The sequence below is a fragment of the Helobdella robusta genome (genome assembly GCF_000326865.2).
Source record: "Helobdella robusta unplaced genomic scaffold HELROscaffold_4, whole genome shotgun sequence".
NCBI lineage: Eukaryota > Metazoa > Annelida > Clitellata > Rhynchobdellida > Glossiphoniidae > Helobdella > Helobdella robusta.
In genome coordinates this window covers 7429710-7454079 of record NW_008704902.1, presented here as the reverse complement: position 1 = coordinate 7454079, position 24370 = coordinate 7429710, and the positions used below count along the sequence as shown (strand labels likewise).

The 24370-nt window shown below is 31.4% G+C and overlaps 2 protein-coding genes across 2 annotated transcripts; both read right to left on the bottom strand.

The window, feature by feature from the left end:
- Positions 1-8879: 8879 nt before the first annotated feature.
- HELRODRAFT_95167 (hypothetical protein) lies at positions 8880-16244 on the bottom strand. The gene is made up of 6 exons (XM_009024352.1): positions 16211-16244; positions 15842-16075; positions 13383-13557; positions 10176-10345; positions 9813-9999; positions 8880-9732 (listed from the first exon to the last, which is right to left on the bottom strand). The coding sequence occupies exons 2-6, from the start codon at positions 16070-16072 to the stop codon at positions 9584-9586; spliced, it is 912 nt and encodes a 303-aa protein (XP_009022600.1). The 5' UTR covers positions 16073-16075; positions 16211-16244; the 3' UTR covers positions 8880-9583.
- A 4645-nt stretch (positions 16245-20889) lies between these two features.
- HELRODRAFT_162863 (hypothetical protein) lies at positions 20890-21924 on the bottom strand (the record flags this gene model as incomplete). The annotated part of the gene is made up of 3 exons (XM_009024947.1): positions 20890-21150; positions 21599-21665; positions 21761-21924. The coding sequence occupies 3 exons, from the start codon at positions 21922-21924 to the stop codon at positions 20890-20892; spliced, it is 492 nt and encodes a 163-aa protein (XP_009023195.1).
- Positions 21925-24370: the final 2446 nt, after the last annotated feature.

Genomic DNA, 24370 nt, shown 5'->3' with positions numbered 1-24370 from the left:
CCACAATTTGTTTCCAGTGTTGTTCTGACTCTTGTTGTCTTGTGTTGGTCGTGCGAAAGCCGATCAGACTCGACGGCCCAGTGAAAACAGGCCAGGGTTGTGCGAAAGCCGACCGACTGACTGACAGGCCCAGTAAAAACAGGCCCTTGGTCGTGCGAAAGCCGACCGACTGACTGACAGGCCCAGTAAAAACAGGCCCTTGGTCGTGCGAAAGCCGATCAGACTCGACGGCCCAGTGAAAACAGGCCTTGGGTTCTGTGAAAACGAATCCGCCTCGTTCTTTTGTTTCTTGTGCTATTTGTGGACCTAGGGTTCTTTGCTGGATTCTATACTCATTGGTATAGTTTCACACGCAGCTTGCAATTTCCATAGGCTCCGATTTTTGTGATTCATTTTTTATTTATTTCTTGGAGTTGTATCGACATCACCATCGGATACACACGTCGAGGTTTTACGATTAAACGGCAAGAAACATATCCCAAGTTGAAGACCCAACAAGAAGAGTTCTAATTCCTGTATTATTATAGAGTTCATTAGTTCAATTCCTTTTATTTACTTCCGTCGATTAATAAAATTGTTATCGAATATCGTGTGTTACTCAGTAAAATCATATAATTCGAAAAAGCCCAGTGCCACACAGGACTGGTCGAACTCACGATAAAAATATACACAAAAATTATTGTCGGACCATACAAAAATTCCCTGAGAAAGATAGAGGAGGAGATTACCTCACACCACCAGCTGTTTTAATTGTTTTCATTTATAAATTTTCCGACAATTAGCGCCCAACTTGTGGCTTTGTCATCCTTTAAAAAATCTCCTCCTCATTCATTTTAATTTATTATTTTAAAATCTCCGACAATATATATATATATATATATATATATATATATATATATATATATATGCACTTGTCGCAGTTTATATATTTTTATAGGAAATGTGTATAACCTAGTACTTGTTGCAGTTTATATGAGGAATTTTCGTAATTTATTGCTGTTAGTGACTTGTTAATTTTACTATCTTCTTTATTTATGCCAGCTTAATTATTTTAACCATACCAGCAAATGTTTTATTTTATTAATTTGTTAGCCCCCGTCAAATTAAAACAATTTCAACATTTATAAATTTTGGCTCCCATGTCAACGTTGTCTAGAACCACCAGTGTATCGATGCATTGTGCAACTCATTATCATTATTGAAAAATTTTAACAAAACCGCTTATTCAGGCACAAACGCGGGCAAAATTAGTTTTTCGATTCTCATTATCCAGTTATCTTCTTTTCTAATTACTTATCCTGCATTTGTTTTCGGTTTTAAAAGCAAATTGATTTAGCTCTTACTCACCAACACAACTTATATTAAAATATAATGTTACATAAAAATACTAAAACATTTCTGTTTTGCAAAAAATAAACATATTTGGATTGAGAACACCACTTACATTACCATCTGCAATCTGCAAAGTTAATGTGTGAATGTTTTAAAACTTTACACAAAAAAGTGTGAATGTTGTAAAACATCACATAACTTTTTATAGTTTGATACTTTGTTGTCAAGAGACTTATCCGTTATTTCATTAGCAATAAATTGTAATTTGCCCAATGTGTGTCTTAACATGAACAGAAGTCGTTTACGTAAACGCGCAAAAGTTCTATAAATTCGATGCGTCTGTAGCAGGATAGTCAAGTCATTGATCGTTCATGTGCGTTGAGACAAAAATAAATTCATAAAACTGTTCAAATAGATTTTATTTATTTATTTAAACATGAAAGATCAACAAATTCAATTTATATTTTTGTGTTGGATTCTATTGAATTTGGAATGGTAAAAAATAAATTATTTTAAAAATTATTTATATAAAATATTTTTTAAATTTTACAGTGGGATAGGTTCTCCAAACAAATCCAGAAATACTGTTCAAATCCCAAACAGCGAACACTTTGTCAGAGAATTTGAAAAGAAAGCTGTTGATTCAATTGGATCTTGGCTACTGAAAAAAAGATATACTAATAATGATTTTGAATACGACAAAGAATTCAGAAAATTAGTTGAATTATGGTACAAATTTTTTGCAAAATTAATTGAAAGTGAAGATATGGAACAAAAGACTTTATTTAATTCCGATGTTAATTATCTACCCCAAAAAAGAATAGACTCTATCGGCAGTCATTTGCTCAAAAAATAACAGAGTTATCAAGTTAATGTTAAATGCTGGTTGTTGGTTTTAATTTTCAAACTTTTCTTGATAATTATCATTTATAAAATATAGCGTAAAGTGTTTTGTGGAACTGATATTTCATATAAAATTTTAATATATGACAATATAGACGTGATAAATTTTATTGGAGAAGTAATTAAATCTATCAATTTCATAATTTTAAAATTGTATTACTGTTTTAAATAAATTTAAATGAAAATATTTGCATAAATATTTTATTGGCCTGAACCAATTGATAATAAAATTAGCTGTATCAGCTTTCAGAATCTTTTTACAATAATTTTGTACATCATAAGGACAAACATTTCTAACATTTTGGTTTTGAAAACAAAGATTTAAAAATCTGAAAATTTTTTGAAAATTTTGAGACGTGAGCCGAACATGTACAGTGTACATCATCGATTAAACCTCAAATATTTTTGATTTTTGCACAATCGGTTTAACATCAAAATAGGCCTATCATCTGATCTGTTGAACTAAAAAAAATAACTATATATCCTTTTTGTAGAATTCGAGTTTTCAAATAGTTTATAAAAATAATCGTTCCAAGTAATAAATATGAGCCATAACATTAAAAACCATTTCACCAAAAAAATTAATAATCTGTTTAATGGCAGTAAATAATTGTTCAATGCAAGTTTTTGGGTTTCTATTAGAATCGGCAAATCTTAGATTTAGGTGTTGTTGAGTGCTGTAAATGATTGTTATGTTGTCATTCAGTATTTTTTGGAGACCACAGTGTTGTGTAAGTTGAGAAAGTGGTTGGGCCGTCTCTCTTGAGCACCGTTAGTCTCCGTGATAAGTGTTAGACGTGCCGATATATGATGATTTTAGACGCATACAATAGTTAGGCACTACAATCACCAGGAGTATTAGAATTATTTTGTATAAAATACAGTTAGGATTGGGTCGACAATGAGAACGCACTTTATCATTTAAACGACTTTCCAAAAGAATGAGAAGCCATATTAGATTATAAATAAATATAATATAAATTTATAAATAACCGTCAGTTATTTTTCTAAAAATTTTAAGAGTCTTTGAATTCGTACTCTTGCACGACTTTAGTTTTCATGAGTACGCATTCTAAAGTGCAAGAGTACGCAATTTTGAAATCCATGTTAACTACATGTGTCATATTAAAAATGTCAAAATCCTAGATAGGTTGCATCCATCCACGACAAGTTTCACATTGAATCCAATTTTCTGTTATTGGCTCAACATACACTTTTTTGCAAGCATACCATGCAAAACGATTCTCTTTATTTTTTAAACTGGAGGAGACTTGAGATGTGTTTGGTATTTTTAATGGAATCATATCTGAATGATAAACACTATTGATGATAATATCAACTGGAAGATTTGTAAACAAAGATTCGACATATGATTTGTTAGTGTTCAATAAATTTTCGTGAGGACTGATGATTATAGTTATTAGGAATGAATGAGGTCAGGATTTTGTTTAGATATTTGGCAATTGGGTATGTTACTGATGGAATTTGGCTGATGACAGGTCGAAGAGGGTTGTTATTTTTGTGCGTTTTGATGTTGCCATAGAGGTATCCAGGTAAGTATTTGCCTTGGAGTAGTTGGAGAGTTGGGTCTTTTGTGATAGCTTGAAATTTTGTGTTGCCGTTGAGTAAGTGTTTGATTTGACTTGTCTGCACGGCAAATGACAATTTCTTCATTTTTTTGAAATTCTGTTAGAAGTTTACTCTAAAAATTGCCTCTTTGTTTCTTGGCTTCAGTTTGTAGCTCAACCACGATGGATGACTTCACTGCAATCTTGGTTTGTCGTTCTGCCTCGTTTATTTGCACCATCAGTTTTTCAATTTCAATTTTTATAGATATATATGTCACGGATTACTTTCGGAGGTATAACAAATCCAGGCTCGTTTAAATATTTTTTTTTAATAAACGAAAATCATAACAAAAATCAGATCAACAGTTCGATATTCAAATCTTCTATATTCACGGTTTAGTTCGATAATAATATGGTTAATCAACAATCCACAACAAAACGTTTCTTAATAATACTAATTAATATAACTCTACAAAAGAGTTTTTATTATTACTAATTAATAATACAAGACAAAACGGTTCTTAATATTATTAATAAATAATACAATACAGAATGGTTCTTAATATAGCTAATTAACATTCGCTACTAAATGATTCTAGTTCTCAATATTACTAATTAGCATTACACTACTAAACGGTTCTCAGTATTACTAATTAATAATACAATACAAAACGGTACGATACGATACAAAATAATTTATTATAATATCAATTACGATACCTCTACTCCAAACTAATCTTAATACATGCTGTTACAGACGTGTGAAGTCAAGATAAGAACCAGTAGTTAGAAATTGCGTGAAGTGCTTGTAAATTAATTAGAAGGCGTAAATAATTAAAATGGTTGTAAATTCATGTGACACGGCAGGTGAAACATTTACAAGCAATTCGGTAGATATATAAACAACGCCAAAGCAAGATTCGACAGAGACACAGGAGAGGACAGATACACAAGAGAGAGGAGAACAGGTAAGAAGAAGACGGAACAACTGTTGACGTTGAATTAGTAAATGTGATTTACGTTGTTATTTGGATTAATTTATTGTTTCTATTACTGCTGGTATTAAATAAACATTCAACTTAGTTTGCGTTTAAAAGTAGTTGCATTCATCTATTGGAAATCTTGAACCTACGGATAAACGAACTCTTGACTATCGTTGGAAGCTACAACACGGTGTTGAAGATATAGCGAGTATTGAAGCTATAACATCGGTGTTGATAGTTACGAGGTCGAAGAGGTTACAACACTGGTGTTAGAAATGGGATCTTCAGGAGATAACACACTGGTGACAGAGGTAAGATTTTGATAGCTGGAAACTCACTGCAGTAAAGGACGCCAGAGCTAGGAGAACGCAATACAATTAGTCCGATGAGAGAAGCTTAATTATTGACGATTGGTTGTATTCCGTAATTTACCCGTCGATTAGTTATTGTGCTGTATTCTAACGACATTATCGATTGAATAAACGATGGATTGATCACAGCAATACACACAAGTGATTGCTAGCAGTGTTTTCTTTCTGATAAAGTTCATTTGAAATAAATTTGTTCAGGAATCAAGAATCCACGTAGAGAGAAATAACCATACCCTACAAGTTCAAGGGGTCTGTTATAACAATACTATATCACCAGACAATAACCAACATACATACTAAAAAACGTTTAATTTATTCGAACCCAACGAGCAAAGCTTAAAGACCAGCATACAACACAAAATAAACACGAGCATGTCCAGTTGTCCACTATCGTACAACGCATCCAAATATCGTGCTGAAAACAATTTCGTGACAATATATATATATATATATAATTAGAGTTAAGAATGTTGTATATATTATTATTATTATTATTTAAAAACTGTTTGATTAGTTTAAATACGTTTAAAATTACTCAAATTGGCTTCTTTAATACTTTCAATTTACAATTAATTAAAATTTTATGGCCTATTTCTTTTATTGACAAATCAATTAAATCGACATAGGCCGTCTATTGCCACAGAAACATTTTATAACCGTTTAAATATGTCACCTAACTACACTTATCATAGATAATGAGTAATGGGGTTTTTATTGTGCATTTAAATGACAATGATCAACTACCTACCTGCATCATATCCTACCGTAATTCAGATATTCAACACACTCGATTCAAGGCTGTTCAAGAAAATAGAAAATAACAACAACCACGTCATCCATCCCCTACTACCACCAATCAAAACTACAACACACAACCTTCGTCAGCGCAAACATAACTATCAAGTCGTCGCCCAATCTACATACCAGGAAAAGATCTTCATCACAAGACATCTCAAACATATTAGCGCTTAAGAAAACTTTATCATTACTGAACTAGTTTTTACTTATTGATCACCTCACTTTTATCGATCACCTCATTAACTCACTAAGTCATCATTTAGTCTATTAATAAGTCATCAAACATTAATACTCATTAAAACTTTTTCACTCACAGGCCTAGCCTTTATTTATCGATCACCTCACTAAGTCATCATCTAGTCTATTTGCCGTTACTTCATTTTATATTCCATCGTCAATTACTTTTCTTTTATTTCTCTTATTATTATTATTTATTTTATTCTAACATATTTTATTTTTTAATTCTAATATATTTTACTCTCTTCCTCACTTTTTGTATTTATTTTCTCACTTATTTGTTTAATTTTGTTTTACTGCCTTGCATGTTGTTACAGTTTCTGCGTCTGTCAGATCCTGATTTTAAAGAATAATAAAAAAAAGATATTTTATTCTATTTAATATTTTATTTGACTGATTTTTTGTATTAAAAGAGTTTTAATTATTATTATTATTACAAGCCAAGCACAGCGCCAATTACAAAAGATCTCAAAAACGCTCCCTAAAAAATGAATGAACATAAACATTAATCAAATAAAAATTAGTTCTGCACAAATAAATGAGCCTTCAACTTTTTTTTAAACAAAATCAAAGATAGATCTGGTCTTCTTAAAAAAGCCGGTAAACTGTTCCAAACCACAGGTCCAGCAACAGCAATATTGCGTGATCCGATCTGTAAATTCGTTGCTGGCACAACCAGGAGGTTCGTATCAGTTGATCTTAAGTGTGAGCCCAACACATATGTTTTTTTGATGAACTTGCATGTCAAATATTGTAGTGCCAAACCATTAATTATCGAAACATTAACACCGCAATTCTGAAAATTATCCTCCTCTCAATTTTTAGCCGGTGTAGCTCGTTTAAGATTTGAGTCACATGATCAAACTTCAGATTTTTGTGACAAGTTTTGCAGTTCTTTTTTGAATTGACTGAAGTGCAGCTATTGATTTTTCAAATAGTTTAAAGTACAAACTGCTACAATAATCCAATCTAGATGTAATAAAAGCATGTACTAATGTTTCCATAGCAGATTTGTTCAAATAGTGTCAAATCCTGTATAATCTTCTGACATGTATCATACTTGCAATAGCAAGCGATCTAACCAAACAGCCAAATTTAAGACTGTAGAAACAATTGACATCTCAATGTCACCTACGTCAATCAAGTTTAAACCAAGCCACAAAAACCTCTGCAATGTACCAACAGGAAGCATCTGGGTTTTACTCCGTTCAACCTCAAGGAATTGCTCGAAATCCAACGTTCAATCTCCATAAAGCATCTAACAAGTCTAACAACTTCAATCTGAAATATCTCTGAATGACCTGTAGCAATTATCTGTAGATCATCTGCGTATGCATGGCCAACGAGTCCATGCGAATTTATTATTTCAGTTATATCCTATGAATGAATAAAGTAAAAAAAAACGGTCCTAACACTGATCCTTGAGGAACACATGTTGTTACCTTTTTGACAGCTGATGGAACTTTTCCAAACAAAACCTGTTGAGTTTGACCCGTTAAGTATGACTCAAACAAGGCAAGTACTGTTCCTGACACTCAAAAATTGTTATGCAATTTTTCCAAAAGTTATTGTAATTAACACAGTCAAATGCAGAAAACATATCAAGAAAGGAGAGTAATGACCTTCGACCATCCATACCCGCAAACAAGTTTGAATAAACATGAAGCAATGCAGTCTCAGTCGAATGGTAGCTTCTATAGGCCGATTGATTGATTGGCATTAAATTTTTCGCCGTTAGATGTGATCATAGGCGTAGCCAGGGGGGAGGGGGTTTGGGGTTCAAACCCCCCCCCGAAATAATGAAAAAAAGTGTATTTTGCAATAAATTAAAAATTATTAAAAATTACCATGAAAATTAAAACTGCAAATTTTTAACGATCCGTTCACGATATTTGTCAAATATTAGTAATAGTTAACTTTTGTCTTTGGTAATAAAAAAATTAATGAGTAGATTGTTGTTTGTAGTTCCGGTGTTTCCTTTTTGATGACGGTTGTGTTGCGCAGTGACGAAATAAATACATCTGATTCGATCAAAATTCAATTTTTATTGATTCGCAGGTAGTTTAAATCGTTTTTAACTTTTTCAATTCATAAATTTGTCTTTAAAATAGCCATAAGAAATATTTTTATAATGTGTTTGATAAAATATTTTTAATTGGAACTGTCCGTGAAGAAAGAATGTCACGTTTTTTCTGTAAAATCGCAAAGTGAAGTAAGAAATATCATTTTAATCGGTGTTTTCAATGTAATCTCAAATAAATTTTATTTTAGACTAAATTGAGATTATTCGCAGAATAACCGCGTAGCCACGATTTTTTAAGTCACAAATAATTATTTTTCTTCCAATGGGATTTCTTCCTTTTACTTTACGGAAGCATTTTAAAATTTGAACAGCTCGACTGAAGTTACAAAATTTAATAACTCATATTTTCTCACTTTTCTATATTAATTTATGCAATAATTAATATTATTGTTTATTAAATTACACAAACTTACATAGCAGGTTAATTTCATTTAATTTCTTGAACGATTTCTTACGCACTAATGTCTATCATCAGTTGATAAGGCTCCCAGCTATTTGAAATCCTAAATTTAAATTCATGCTTTTTCACAAAAATAAAATTGTAAAGTTTTACAAGTCGCGTTAGTATTGCTCTGATAAAAAGTACACACGAGTCACACCAAATAAATGAACAAGCATAATTTTGTTTGAAAATAGAAATTCATAAAAAAATAATTTCAATTTTTTATTGAAAACAGCTAGACTACAGACAGAATTAAAACTTATAGCAAAACAATAAACGCGAACACTTGACTACTAACTTTGTAATTTGTCAGATGTGTACAAGCAGAAATCAAAAGAGTTTGTAGAGATGACTTAATTTTAGCATTAATTAAAAGTAATGATTAAGCTATAGAAATATTTGCAAATAAAATTTTGAGTTCTGTAAATGATGGTTATGTTGTCAGTTGAAAATCGACTTAATGCTCTTGAAGCTCTTCTTATCAACACAATGTTTATAGCTACGTCAGAAACAAGCCACTTGGAGTATAAATTTTACCAACCACATGCATTTAAATATTTTACATCTTAATGCAGTATTTATTAATTTAAAAACATTTGGTGAAGAAAGTTCATTGAACTATAGCCAGGTCAATAAATTTAAATACGACAGTGTATCTGAAATTACTGAACGCCGTTTTAAAGTTTATCTATTTATGTAATTGGTGTTCATTTATGTGTATTAATTAGTTATACTAGATAAAATTGAAATTTCACGTAAGATTGACACTCATGAAATTGATTTTAAATATAAATAAACTACACAAAACATCTAAGATCAAAGCAAATTTTCATAAATTTTGTTTCGAATATTTATCATTTTTTTCTTTAAGCTCTTCCGCAAGCAGGACACAGAACTTCCAACCCACTGACCAAGAAACCTCTTCCAACCAACGAGCTGGTGCATTTGTAACATTGAAAACATTCATTATGCCAATGCCTATCATCGAAAGAAATAAATTTCGTGGTACCCAAACCTGTAAATTGGCGAATATTAAAATAAAAAATTATAATATAATAACTTTTTAAAAGTTAGAAAAAATGAAGAATCACATACCTGTAACAGGTTTCGTACAGCGACAACACTTTTTTGCGAACAACTGAGCGAAACATTCAGCACAAAAAGGTTTATCGTTCTGACTTGTAAATTTTTCTCCGGCTAATTGTCTTTTGCAGTTCGTGCAAGTGAAACACTCCTTGTGCCATGGTGTATCTTTGTATGTAATACCACCTTTGTTGATGACCTAATTGTGTTTTTACATTTCAAATACAGATCATAATAAATGTTATATAAGAATGAAATATGATAAAAACTTGTCATGTGTGTAGTAAAGGTTTGTTATGAAAAGTGTTGCATTCGTGTTGTGAAAGTACATATGCCCTATTTATTGTACGTTAAATTTTTAATAAAATGAGTTACTCCGTTGCACTGAACGCATCTCTGTGCAAATTTTTCTTCATAACATGGAACACAGATAGGCTGTTGATCTTTCGGTATGAACGTCTTAACACCAATCGGCTGCATGCAAACTTTGCAGGTAAAACATTGCTCATGAAAATTTTTACCTTGAAACTCGTACTTTTTCATACCTAAACAGCAAGATAATGAAAGTGTTTAAAAACATTAATGATTAAATTACCTCTCCATTTCTCGTATACAGACAAAAAATTTATTTTATTCTTTTACAACATAATAAATTAAAATTTACGAGTAAGTGATTTCAATTTTTTGGTTTTGCTAATTGTGTTTATTAAAAATAATTAAAACAGCAGCTCTTTGAAAACAATTGAGAACAAGTCGTTGGTAGAGGTGAGCATGGGAACGGGAATCGGGAATGATGGACTAGAATGGAAAAAATGAGAAAAATGGAAAAGACCACATATATGCCCAAATTTGAAAAAATTAATTTTTATCGAAATGTCAGTTTTCTATGCAACTCGACGCGCGTGCGTGTGCGTTAACAAAGAAGATTACCGCGTAGAAGCAAATGGAGTCATAAAGAAATTTCATGCTAAATATATATCATTATATATATAACACGAAGCTTCTTATATATATATATATATATATATATATATATATATATATATATATATATATATACATACATATATATATATATACACACTCTGTTTTGAATACTATCTTAACTCACTCTCTAGACACTTTTGCCCCCCTCCGTCCTGTCAAAAACAAAAAGAAAAAATGCTGGATCAATGACAACATTCTAAGCCTTGCAAAAAAGAAAAACAAACTATACATCATCAGCCTTAAATATCCAACCACCAGCAACATTGCCATCTACAAAAGCTTCAGAAACATGTTCACATCTATTAAACGAAAAACTGAACGAGACTACTTCTCTAACAAACTTGAAGACGCACATAACAATGTTGGACAAAAATGGAACAGACCCATCTCCATTCTTTCCCCGCTGTCAAAAATTCTTGAGAAACTTTTCTTTAAAAGACTCTTTAATTTCTTCTGCTCCAACAATACTATCTGCAATAACCAATACGGATTCAGACCCAACCACTCAAATGAGCTTGCTATTCTTGACTTCACTCAGCATATACTAAATGAAATGAATAACAAAAATCTTTCTATTGGCATTTTCCTGGACTTATCCAAAGCCTTCGATGTCATCGATCACAAAAAGCCACCTGAATAACATAATACTCTCCCAAAAAATATCAATACGTTTAATTTTTAATCTCAAACCCGAGTCTCATACTAAACCCTTCTTCCTAGCAAAAAAAAATTTTACCACTTAACTTCATCTGTCTTACTACTCTGCTTTAATCGTTTTTAAATTTATCAACAATCTTCTCCCACCTCACTTTATCAACTTCTACACATTAAATAACTCCGTCCAATCTACAACCACTAGACACCCCTCTCTTCTATATCTACAAAACTCGCCTCAAATTAATCCAGACAAGCATAAAAATAACAGATCCTAAAATTTGGACAGAACTTGTACCTCCCCATCTAAGAGCCATCATAAACCTACAACATTTCAAGTCAAAATTCCGTGCTTTTTTATTGACACTGGATCTCGACTCCACCACCTAAAACTATATTAAGAATACGTTAGAACAAATGATGCGGATGAATGGTCTTTATGAATGGTTAAACATTTATGTGTTTATATATGTACTGAGCGAACATTTACATAGTTATATGTCTATATATGCATGACACGAACATTTACTTATTTATCTTCAATTATCTTTCTGCTTCAGTTATTTTCCTTATTTTATTCCATTAATTATTCATGTATCTACCTGCGGTGGCCACCACAAGACAAACAGTCTTATTCGGTCTCCGCATATTCAACTTCATAACTTTTATTCACTTATTTGATATGTTGTTGATTATGAATAAAAATTTGAAATGAAATGAAAAATGAAATATATATATATATATATATATATATATATATATATATATATATATATATATATTTGCACGAGGTATGCAGTTTTATTGTATTTTATTGTATTTAGTTGAACGGGCAGTATGAATGTATATTATCGACATTGATATAGTTTATATAGTTTATTTATATTTAAAATCAATTTCATGACATTGATCTAAGTGTTGTAACAGTCGTTACGTCGCTGACCCCACTATTTGATATTTAATATTAATACTGTTTTTACACATGTGTATACACATGCATCATACATATTTTCATATTCATTGGATACTTTCCTACACATGTACAACACTTACATCAATTTCGATAATATACATTCACACTGTCCGTTCAACTAAGCACAAAAGAATACAAAAAAACTGCATACCTCATGCAAATTCCACACACACAAACACACACACATATAAATAAATAAATATATATATATCGTACACACGTGATCGAGACACACATTCACATACACACACACGTGTGCGTTAACAAAAAAGATAACGACATGAAAGAAAAGAAATTTCATTAAAAATATATACGCGAACCTGTGGTCGACACATACACCCACACATATGCACACGTGTGGTCATTAGAAATTCACATAGTGTGCATGTGCATAGCATATTCATAAACATGTGTAAAATTATATGTAGTTTGTCATTGCTGTTTTAATACTTTTTAGAGCTTTTGAATTTTTATTTTGTTTGGTACTAAAGATGCGTTCTTAATATTTGCTATTTTGAAAAGAAAATTTACTCTTGTTATTCAAAAAATTGTAAAATGGGAAAAAAAGGAGAATGGCAGGGAAAACGCGGAAATGAGTTAAAAAAATAGAAAATGTAAATTTTCGGGAACGTTATCATAAATGAGAATTTGGGAAGAAATCGGGCGGGAATGGGAGGAAATAGGGAACATTAGCAAAATGTTTAAAATTATGTTCAATTTTTTTTTGAAAATTTTGAAACAACTGTTTTTTAAATTCAATAATCAAATTAAACAATAACCATGGAATCATAAAATTGAAGCTAAACTTATATTGTAATTAGTGCCGAATTTAATGAAACTTCACGTTTCTCTAAAACTATTGAAATTTTGAGAACTCACATATAAATCACATTTGTACGCATCCTAAAATTTGATGTGGTTTAAGTTCTTAATTATTTCAGAAAAATTATTTTTTTTAAAAAGCTTACCTCCTTTGAAAACATTATTGCATGCATCACATCTTAGAGAAAAATTGTTGTCATAACAGTCCGGACAATAAACAGCGTCCTCTTTTGAAGCAAATGATTTGTCTCCCAAATTAATGGAACATGATTGACATTTGAAGCATTGATCGTGCCAATGCTTGTCTTTGTATGATAAATCCTAGAAAGCAATTGATTTACATTGCATTATTTTATCATCCTAAAAGTAATATTGTAAAAGCAGAAATCCAAGATAGGTAGTTACCAATTATAAGTAGTTAAATGTAGTTACTAACAACTCACTAGTAGTTTGCAACTACTTTTTTGAGTAGTTTATTCAGTTCACTTATTTATGTATTCACTCATTTTTTATTTTAGTTTTTCTGGTTTGCTTATCAATTAGTTTATTTGATGTAATTTATCTTCCAGCATAGATTGGTTACCAGTATGTCAACAGATTATATTTAAACTCGCCGTCCTCACGTACAAGTAACTTAATATATCTCAACCATCATATCTTCTTCAACTTCGTTTGTCTTCATATACTCAGTTGCATCAACCTGTCAGCAATTCATCAGTTATCATCAAATGCTTTACGTACAGCTCTTCTTCCATATGGAATGGTTTGCCCGCAATTATTCGTCAACAACCAACCATCAGACTCGTTAGGAAACGATCAAAGAACTTTTTGTTTATCCAGGCCTACGGAAACGTCAAAAGTCATTGTTTATCGAAACGTCCCTGAAGCTATGCATAGGACGCGATATAAATTAATAATAATAATAATAATAATAATAATAATAATAATAATTGTATCTATGATTATAAAATGGGCTATAAGTAAGACCTACGAGCGAGGCTTTGTCAGAGAGGCTACAAGCGAAAAGAAAGCGAAGTCGTAAATGTTATTTATGTAGTTATTTGGATTAGTTTATTGTTCCTATTACTTTTGGTATTCAAATAAACAAAGTTTGCGTTTGAAGCAGTTGTGTTCATTTATCGGAAATCTTGAACCTACGGATAAACGAACTCTTGATTATCGTTGGAAGCTACAACATTGGTGTTGGAAATAATGAGACTATTGAAGCTATAACATTGGTGTTGGTAGTTATGGAGTCATGGAGTTACAACAGAATATTTTCATGTCTACCAATGTTGAAGGTTTATAGAAAGATAAGCGTTACTGCATTTAATGTATAAAAGTATGAATCCTCTTTTTAAACACAGTTCCACTGGAAATGTGCTATTTTATATTATTTGATTTTAATAGATTATCTCTATTTAATTTTACATGTGCTAAATTAAATGTCCATTATTCTAAGTATATGAGATTAAGAAAGCGAGGACGATCCCAAATCAGCGTGGTTGTATGAAGCGAGAAAAAAGATACTAAATATGCTTAAATATTATGTAAATGCATAAAATAAATCAATTAAAAAAACAATCAAAATGAATAAAATCTTCAAAAAATGAATAAATATTTATTAATGAACGATAAAAATGTAAAAATTGTATCTTTTGATGAACTTGATGAAAATAACGGAAACTAAAGAATAAGACCAGACTCCAAAGCGCGCAAAAAATGTGCGTTTCGGGACAGGTGTAGGTATTTTAAGTATATGGATACTTAGAATATATTTGTGCTCTTCTTTCCAGCTTTTCTCATTTGTTTTGGGCACGGAACGAAATTGTGAAATGCCAATATGCTATGGTTCCAAAAGAAAAATCGCATCAACTTTGATTTGGCATTACAATCACGAATTGATTTGAATTCAAAAACGACTATTGTGAATAAATGAAATACTTTAATTTGCTCAAAATTAAGTCTAAATATTTTCCTACTGCCAATAGGTAATTAAAATTACATATTATTTCTTCATGTCTTTCATATCCCATCAATTCAAGGACTTTTGTGATTATTAAATGAATTCACTAAATGAATTTTGTGCGCACTGTGCCCAGTGCGGAGAAAACTAAGACTGTGCGCTTCGCACAGAACAGTGTTGTCGTGATTTATTAAAATAATTTTATAAATTTAAAACAGATAAGTAATTTTTTATCAGCTTTATTATCTTCTGGTTAAAAAACGGAAAGCAAGCATTGAGTATTAAATAAACGCTGAATAGTTGTTTAGAGTAGCCTCACAGCAATTAAATTGAACAAGCGAGATAAAACGAAAAGCTTTACTTAGAAAAAGTGAAAAAAGTTGACATAAAATAAACGGTTGTTAAACTAAAATAACAAAAACTGAAGTACCACAAACAAATTAAAGAAATATCAACCGGATATTTAACACTATATTCATCACATACCTTTTGTGCATTTCTAAATTTTAAATTCTTTCGAATCGGTGTATTTCACATCAAGAAAAAATGCATATTCATCGATTATTATTGTGATTTATTTTAAATTTTGGGTAACACGTTTAAATGATAAAAATGAAAATATAAATGAAATAAATCAACCTTCTGATCGGTTCCAATTTTGCCCTTGCACGCAAAACATGAATTTGAATAAATTTGTTCATAACATTTGATGCAGTGAGGTTTCTCATCTTTTACGATATACCGGTGCCCAGTCAGGTTGAGATGGCAGTCAAAACAGGCTAACGAAACTTGCTGCACGCCGGCGCCCCCTCCCACATCCATCACAAAAGTTGCTACCTGATTTTGGTCGCTAGGTTGTCCACTATCCATAACCTGTAATAATTTGAAAAAATGTTAACAGTCTGATTTATAAAAGACAACAAATTTTATAGTGAAAATTTTATAACTTGTGCAAATTTGATATAATTTAAATAACTGTTTAAAAAATTACTAATAATTTTTTCAGACCTGAAAATTAACGATAACTTGTAATATATAAAGGTGAGATAGCGTTCGGTTGCTTTCACGCCAGTAGTTTTATTGGAAAAATAAAGTCGATGCTTAATTTTAAACAAACGTTATTGTTTTGAAAATATGAATGAAAAAACAGTAAAATTCAACTGAAAGTTTGAAGTCTCATTTTACGTGTTAATTGTCTTGTGCTTTTGAAAATGGATTGATTGGCGTTCATAAAACGTTTAATTTTACAAAAACATTCCGTGCACACTCTTTTCGCCACTATCTTACCACGCAGCAACAATATATTTGCATGCAGCAAACACGCAAACTTGTTCCAGCAGAAAAATTTAAATGCAAACTTTAGACTTGTAGAACGCCTTTTGAAAAAGCTCTGTTAGAAACGTAATGAATGCAGACAATGAGAGGTTATAAAAAGGTCTAACAACAATTTCTATTTTCTTACAAAACAGCTAAATTTATAAAAATAATATTTTTATTTTTGACCTGTTTGCAACTAAATTGTAATAATATTGCTTCAAATTACAAACAAGAAACAAAAACATATATAACATACGAATATTTATAACATTAACATTATATTTTACTGCTTTGAGAGTATTCTGTTAAAAAAATTGAAAATGAAGAAGTTTTGGCAATCTCCTTAATAAATAATACGCTGAATGGAACAAATTTAAATGCAATTCAATGAAATTCAAACTTTAAAACTTAAATACTGCATCATTTTTTTATATACTTTTTTAGTGGCAATAAGCAAGGGCTTTAACATGCCGTCTCTAATTTAAATAATTATAAAATTTAAATGTGCTTATGATTTCAACGGTTTTACACAGAATTCATACTGATCTCATGCATCGAAAAAAGAAACAATCTTGAAAAATTTTTTATTATATATATATATATATATATATATATATATATATATATATATTGGATTAAGACTTTCAGAAATGTAATTGATGAAAATCACAGCATGTTCGGCATTAGTTAACTTCCAATTTAACTTTTCGATTTTTCTAACGGTTGATCGTAAATCATTCTCAAGTTTCTTTAGTTCTTTAGTTTTGACGATTTAGTATCATCATCTAGACTTCTCCGTTCAGCGTTTCAGACCAAGAATGTTTTCATTAATCATGATCTTTCTAAAAAACAAACTGAGCAAGCCTTTCTCTAGCGACAGGAGCGACGCCTTATATTAAATCCACCGTTGAAAAATGATAAACCTTTCCGTCTCAACAAATAAACCCACACCTCTTCGAATGGCCAATGTTAGAAGCCTACAGAATAAACAGAATGACCTATTAATAAATTTGTTTCTTTCCGAATATAATCCTGATATTTTTTCTGTTTGAAAAACGTGGCTTACTTCAGATAATTATGATGATTTATTTATGCCGCCAGGTTTTAGTTATATTAGAAAGGATTGTGGATCACGTGGTGGTGGAGTGGCAATCATTGTTAAAAATTCAGTACCATACAAGGGTAAAAATGCCAACAAGATATTTCAGTCTTGATGTTTCTATGTCAGCAACAAATTGCAGGTTCATCTGCTAATACCGCAGTAGAGGCTTTCGTAAATCAGCTGATGATTATGCAACACACAGTATTCAATGCATTAGAGAGTTGTGTACAAGTAAAGCTAACTGCTTGCTGGGTGACTTCAATCTTCCACTCATTGATTTGACAAATTACTCTTTGCCAGATAACCGAATTTATAATTTGTTTATTCAACTTTTCAATGAGTTGAGTTTACATCAATTAGTTGATCAACCTACCGGAGGTTGTAATATTTTTGACTTGATTCTTTCTGATGATTGCGGTTTTCTTGCTGAGCTGGAGGTTATCGCTCCATTTGCATTAAGTGACCATAACTGTAACACTTTTCAAATCAACAACTTCACCAAAAGATTGCAAGATGTTAATCCTAAAAACAAAAGTTGCTTCCTCAATTTCTTCAGATCTAACTACAATTGATTGGGATCATCACTTTCAATGCTGTTTCAACACCAACAGGTGCTGGAAAACCTTTGAACAGATAATTAATCAAACCATATCAATTTTTGTGCCCAAATTTGTCAAAAGGTTCCAGAAACCAGGCGTAGAATACCAAAACTACTATAATTGTCACACAAAGTCAAACTCTACTTCTGGAAGAAATGGAAACAGAGCTCTAATTTAAACGACAAAACTCTTTAATAATGTCTCGAAGATGTTGCAATTTGGCTAATTTCTATCGAAGGTCTAGTGAAGCCAATTTGTTAGCATCAGGTAATGTTCGAGGCTTTTATCAGTATATCAATAACAAACTATTCTCTTAACCACAGATTTTCAGTTTGCGAAATGACGACAGCATTGTGATGGCTAATACATTCAATGATTATTTTGCCAATGTTTTTACCGCTGATGATAATAGTACAAGTTCACTGCCAAGCCGTACTAACGAATCATTAGATGATATAAATTTCACTCCAGATATAGTTTATCAAGAACTTCGCAAGCTAAAAAGAACAACTTCTGTGGGTTCCGATGGAATACCTAACATTCTACTCAAAATGTGTGCCGCTATTCTAATTGTTCCACTATGCCACATCTTTAACTTATCCTTTAAAGATAATTCAATACCATCTAAATAGAAAACTGCTATCATCCAGTCAGTAAATAAAAAAAAGGTCCAACTAATTATCCTTGCAATTATAGACCGATATCTCTTACCTGTTCATCATGCCGTGTCATGTAAAAAATTGTTAATAAAAATTTTAATATCGAATTTGTTAGACGACAACTTAATTACTTATTCTCAACGCGGTTTTTTTTCTGGTAGATTAATTCTACCAACCTTATTAGATTTCTTAAAGATTCATTGCTTATTCGTCAACAAAAAGAAAGCTGTGATACAATCTGCCTCGATTTTCAGAAAGTATTTGACTCTGTTTCTAATGCCAAGCTTGCTCGCAAAGTAAAAGCTTACGGCATAATTGGAAATTTACTGGCCTGGTTGACTGAATTTCTGCATGAGCGTTCACAAAGAGTCCAAATTCAAAATTAACTTTTTCGTTAAATACCAGTTGCAAGTTTTTTTCCTCAAGGGCGCATTCTTTAGCCCACCCTTTTTCTCATTTTTTTTAACCGATATTGATGATTTTTTTCCCTGCATCCTGGTTCCATTGCTGCTTTTTGCGGATGACGTAAAATTGTACTCTTGTTTTTTTAACTCAGTTCACTTGCAACAGGTCATCAAAAACAAATCGCTAGGAGTAAACAATGGCAACTGCCACTCTCTCCTAACAAATGCTTTCAATGTTCATTACTTCCTTCATCTGATAATACATTTGTTAATTAATATGCGGTTGGCCACCACATCTTGAATCTTATTGACCACTTTAAAATCTTGGCGTAATAATCAGTAATCGTTTCAATTTCAGTAGGCACATTGATGACATCACTCATAGAGCGTCTACACGTACATACCTGATCACCAAATGTTTTACTCCAAAAGATAAAAACCTTCTCACCAAAGCTTTCTGCACATACGTTCGACCATTATTGGAATATTGCTTGTCCGTCTGGAATCCTCACTACAAATGACAAGCGACAATGATAGAAAGTGTGAAAAGAAGATTCACAAAATTCATTCCATCAGTTCGTCATCTTCCGTACACAACTCGTCTGTGCTTAGGGGGGTTACAAACGTTAGAATATCACAGACTACTTTCGGACCTATGTTTTTTGTACAAAATATTAAACAAGTTATCAGCATTAATTTGAATGATCTGTTTTCTCTCTTGTCCTTTTAATCAACTCGTGGACATCCTTACAGACTACGTAAATCAAACTCCGACAGCAACACATCCAGATACTTTTTTGGTAGCAGAATTGTTCGCATATAGAACTCATTGCCTGAAGAAATTGTTTTGTCATCAACATATTTAATTTAATTATATAAAACAAAATAACTTTAGTAGACCTCAACCAATTCTTTACTATTGTGTGAATATTGAATATTTCTTTTTCTCTTTCCTATGTCTGCGTTTAGGGAATGTAGGTTCTGCTCGGGACACGCATGGGCTAACATTTTGACTGAGGTTTTAGATTTTCGTAATTTTTATACATATTGTAGATAACAATAAAAAAAACTAATACGTATTCTTTCTTTTTTTTTAAATATAAATTTTTAAAAAAGTTAGAGCGTTTTTTTAAAACGTCCTTTATAAAGGACGCCAGCAGAATATGTTGAAATTAATTTTTATTGTTATTTTCTTAACTTTTATCAATTTTATATAACAAATAAACAAAAGATTGAAAATATAAAATAAAAAATATAAGTCATTAGAAAAAATTATAAAATCATTTATGAAAATCAGGCGAACAAGCAATGCGCAGTGGTACATCACATGCAAAACATATTAAGTTTGTCTTTTTGCCACAATGGCCACATTTTCTTTGTTTGGGCATTTTTTGTAGATGGTGACCATCTGATGACTTACAAATATATCAACTTTTTTTCATTGTCTTGTTCTTTTATCTTTTTATGGTTCTGAGATATTGAAAATTTCATCGCTACTATCACTTTCACATGATTCATCAATCTATTGTAGTTTTTTAAAAAATAATTTCAAAAATTATTAATGTCTTTGAATTATGATAGTAATTTATTATTCATTTAAAAAATATTAAACATAATAAATACTCACAATGCCAATTTTTTTAGATCCACCAATGTGTTTTATTGTTGCATTGGCATTACTCAGTAATTGTCGTGCAGGTAGATCATCAAATGATCCCTGATCATGTATTTCATCCAATACATCATCTTCATCTGAATTCATTCCATCAGCAGGAGGACTGATAAAAATGTCAGCTTCAATGATGCTGTCATCATCTTCAATCATGGTTAAAACATCTTGCAGAGAATACTTCATAGCAGAATTTTCCTGAAAAAACAAAAAAAAATTTATTTTATTAACTTGAATATCTTTACAATAGATAGTAAATTTATTATTATGTTCATACAAACTAATAATAATTCATTGATAGTGCTTATTGTATTTACACTATTGAAAAACAAACATTTGTAATGAGATAACTAAGTGAATCTCAGGGTATCACATTCTGCTAGCGTCCTTTATAGGTTTTATGCTTATGACTGATTTTAAAATATTCAACAGTTAAATAGGATTTGTTTTTTGCAAAATAATATTTAAAATACATTAATACATAAATTTAATCCATAATATATTAAAATTTTCGCAAACAAAATAAAAGAAATAACTAGCTTTTTATGTTGAGACATTATATACATTCCTGTCAATGGAAAAGATGCTAATAACAACGAGAATGTATTTGAGATGCTATAAATTGGATTTGAACCCCCAATCTAACTATTTTACTTCTAACCAGTGATTTAATATTCAAAATTAGTTTCAATCTTATTTTTAGAATTTGTTGTCTACGTGACGTGGTGACTGGCTTGATGAGTTAAGATTAACTTTCAAGGTTATTGCACTGTTTCAGTGGATGTCAAATGTGCGAAATGTTTCTCACTGCGTTCGAGTGATTTTGTAGCAGTGAGCACATCGCTTCTGAGTTTCCAATTGGCTTTGAAAATGGTCAATCCTGTCAATTCTAACATCGATGCTGACTCTTTTGTTTGCTGAAGTTAATTTTCCTTTAGGACGCCCAGGTGTACTTTTTTGTAAATTGTACATTGATAAATAGTCAAGCACTACTCTTCTTCGGAAGGACAAAAGATCTAAATTTTCATCCTCGTCGTGTTTGTTTTTTTATAAAGATGCCAGCAGTTTTGCATCACCATGTCTGGAATCCAGGCAAACAACGGCCACCACCATTTTTTACTTCTAAGTCCAATCCTATATGCTGCAATGTTTTGGTTACATCAACTGACCGCTCCCATAAATTTATTGTATAACTTTACAACATGTGGCTGTTCAACTGATATTCTTGAACTGGTTTTTCGGCACCATCTAGAGGCTTGGCCTATTGGATCTGTTCCTAAATGGTTGGAGGCCATATAAACACTTCTGTTATCATTCCATCCAACAACGGTGTACAAATTATTTTTTTCTGTCATACATTCAAAATATCCCCTTTCTTTCTTTTCTAAATTTTTGGGAATAATAATGGGACATTTTCCCAATTTGTTGTATCTAATTACTCCTGTGCATTTAATTTTTTTTTCGTTCAATTTTTGTAACAGCCGAAAACTTGTAAAAAAATTGTCAATATATAAGTTATATGGGACATTTCGTGGCAACTCTTCCATCAAATCTAGCACCACTTTTTCCCCCAAACCCCAGTTTGTGGCTGAACTTCTCACACTATGGGCAGTTCCTTTGGCTCCCTGATATGGATCAAACTGAACAACATAGCCATCAAATGTTGCAAGAACCCAGATTTTGTAGCCCATTCGTATTGGCTTACCCATTATCCTTTGTTTTGTGATGTGTCGCCCATAGTACGGAACCATAGACTCATCGATTGATAAATATTCTTCATTCAAGAACTACTCAAAACATTTGCTATTTATCATCGCATAAAAAGGTCGAATTTTTGACAATTTGTCATTTTTATCTAATTTGTCGTTATCACATAAATGAAGAACTGACATTAAATCTTCAAATCGGTTTCTCGACATGCAGTTTGACATTGCTTTGTTTTGCGTATCAGGAGAGTTCTCCCAATAATTACGTCGTCTTGGTAGAGATGCATAACCTGACAAAAGCACAGCAACAAAAATACGAATTTCTTCTAATGTGGTAGAAAAATTATGCTTTCCTTTATCTCATCTTGCATATAACTCTGTCATGTCTTTAATGAAATTAATGACACTCATCAAAAAAGCCATTAAAAAGTTGAGTTGGTGTCAAATTAATATTCAATTTTCTCTCAAATGGTTTTGGACCAAAGTCTTTATCCGGTAAATTGTGTCTAACCCATTCACTTTTCATGAATTCTGGTATTTCAGCTGATAGTAAAGCATCATCTTTGAATAGTTTATCAACACTATCAACAATATCATCTTCATAGTTAATTCTGAAATCAGCCGGGGCAGTCAATTGTTGTGCACTAAGATTGTCAGCATTTGTGCCTTCTTTGTCACCACTATCTTCATCCGAACAATTACCAGAACAAGGAGGCAATCAAATTACATCAGCATCCAAAAACGTTTCATCTTCCAACATTGATAAAACTTCATTGACTGTATATCTGTAAATATAAAAATAACGGAAAATAAAGTGGAAAAAAAGAAATGAACCAATAAATGCATCTATATACACATTTGTGCCTACTGCACCTAAAGGTGCAGTTATTGAGAAACTAATAATAGTTTGTGGAGAGCACTAAAATACTGGATTTTCAAACATTTTAGAAGTAGGAATAATTGTAATAAAAATCATCAAAAGAATGAACATTAATTATTATTAAAAAAACAAACTTTTTAGATGCCATTTTAGCACTCGCCATTGTATCAACTTTTTTTTAACAAAATACGAAATTTCTGACAATCTACCGCGAACACCAACAAGAAATGAATTAATTACTTATTATAAATTGTAAACAACGCTAATATTACCAGAAACTGTAAATATTTTTTTAATTCTGAAGAGTTCTAAAGAAAATAATGACCGCACCCTATTAAGGCGCAGTAGGCACTAATGGGTTAAACTATTTTCATCCAGGTACTTCAGCAGACACATCAAGACAATGCGTTTCATGATTTTTGAAATAAACGGCAGATTAGAAATTGGTCCATAGTTCACAATCACATTACCATCACAACCAATTTTTTTTCAATATTGGTACAATTCTAGCATCCTTAAAATACTCTGGTACTTTACCCAGCCGTAGACAGAGATTAATAAAATTCGTCAAGAAACAGATGAACACATCAAGATATTTTTTAGAAACATGTGTTGGCATGATGTCTAGAAAACAAGTTTTAGATTGATTTTTTTGGGATCGTCCTCAGTGATCTTTGGGATCGATGTGAATAAAACGACCATAGGTGATGTCTGTATCATTGACGACGCAGCTGACATACTGCTTGAAATTGTAGATTGAATAATTTTTTTGACTTTGTCCATAAAATAGTGCAAAAAAACTTGAGGTGTGTGTTTGACATCCGCATCCAAC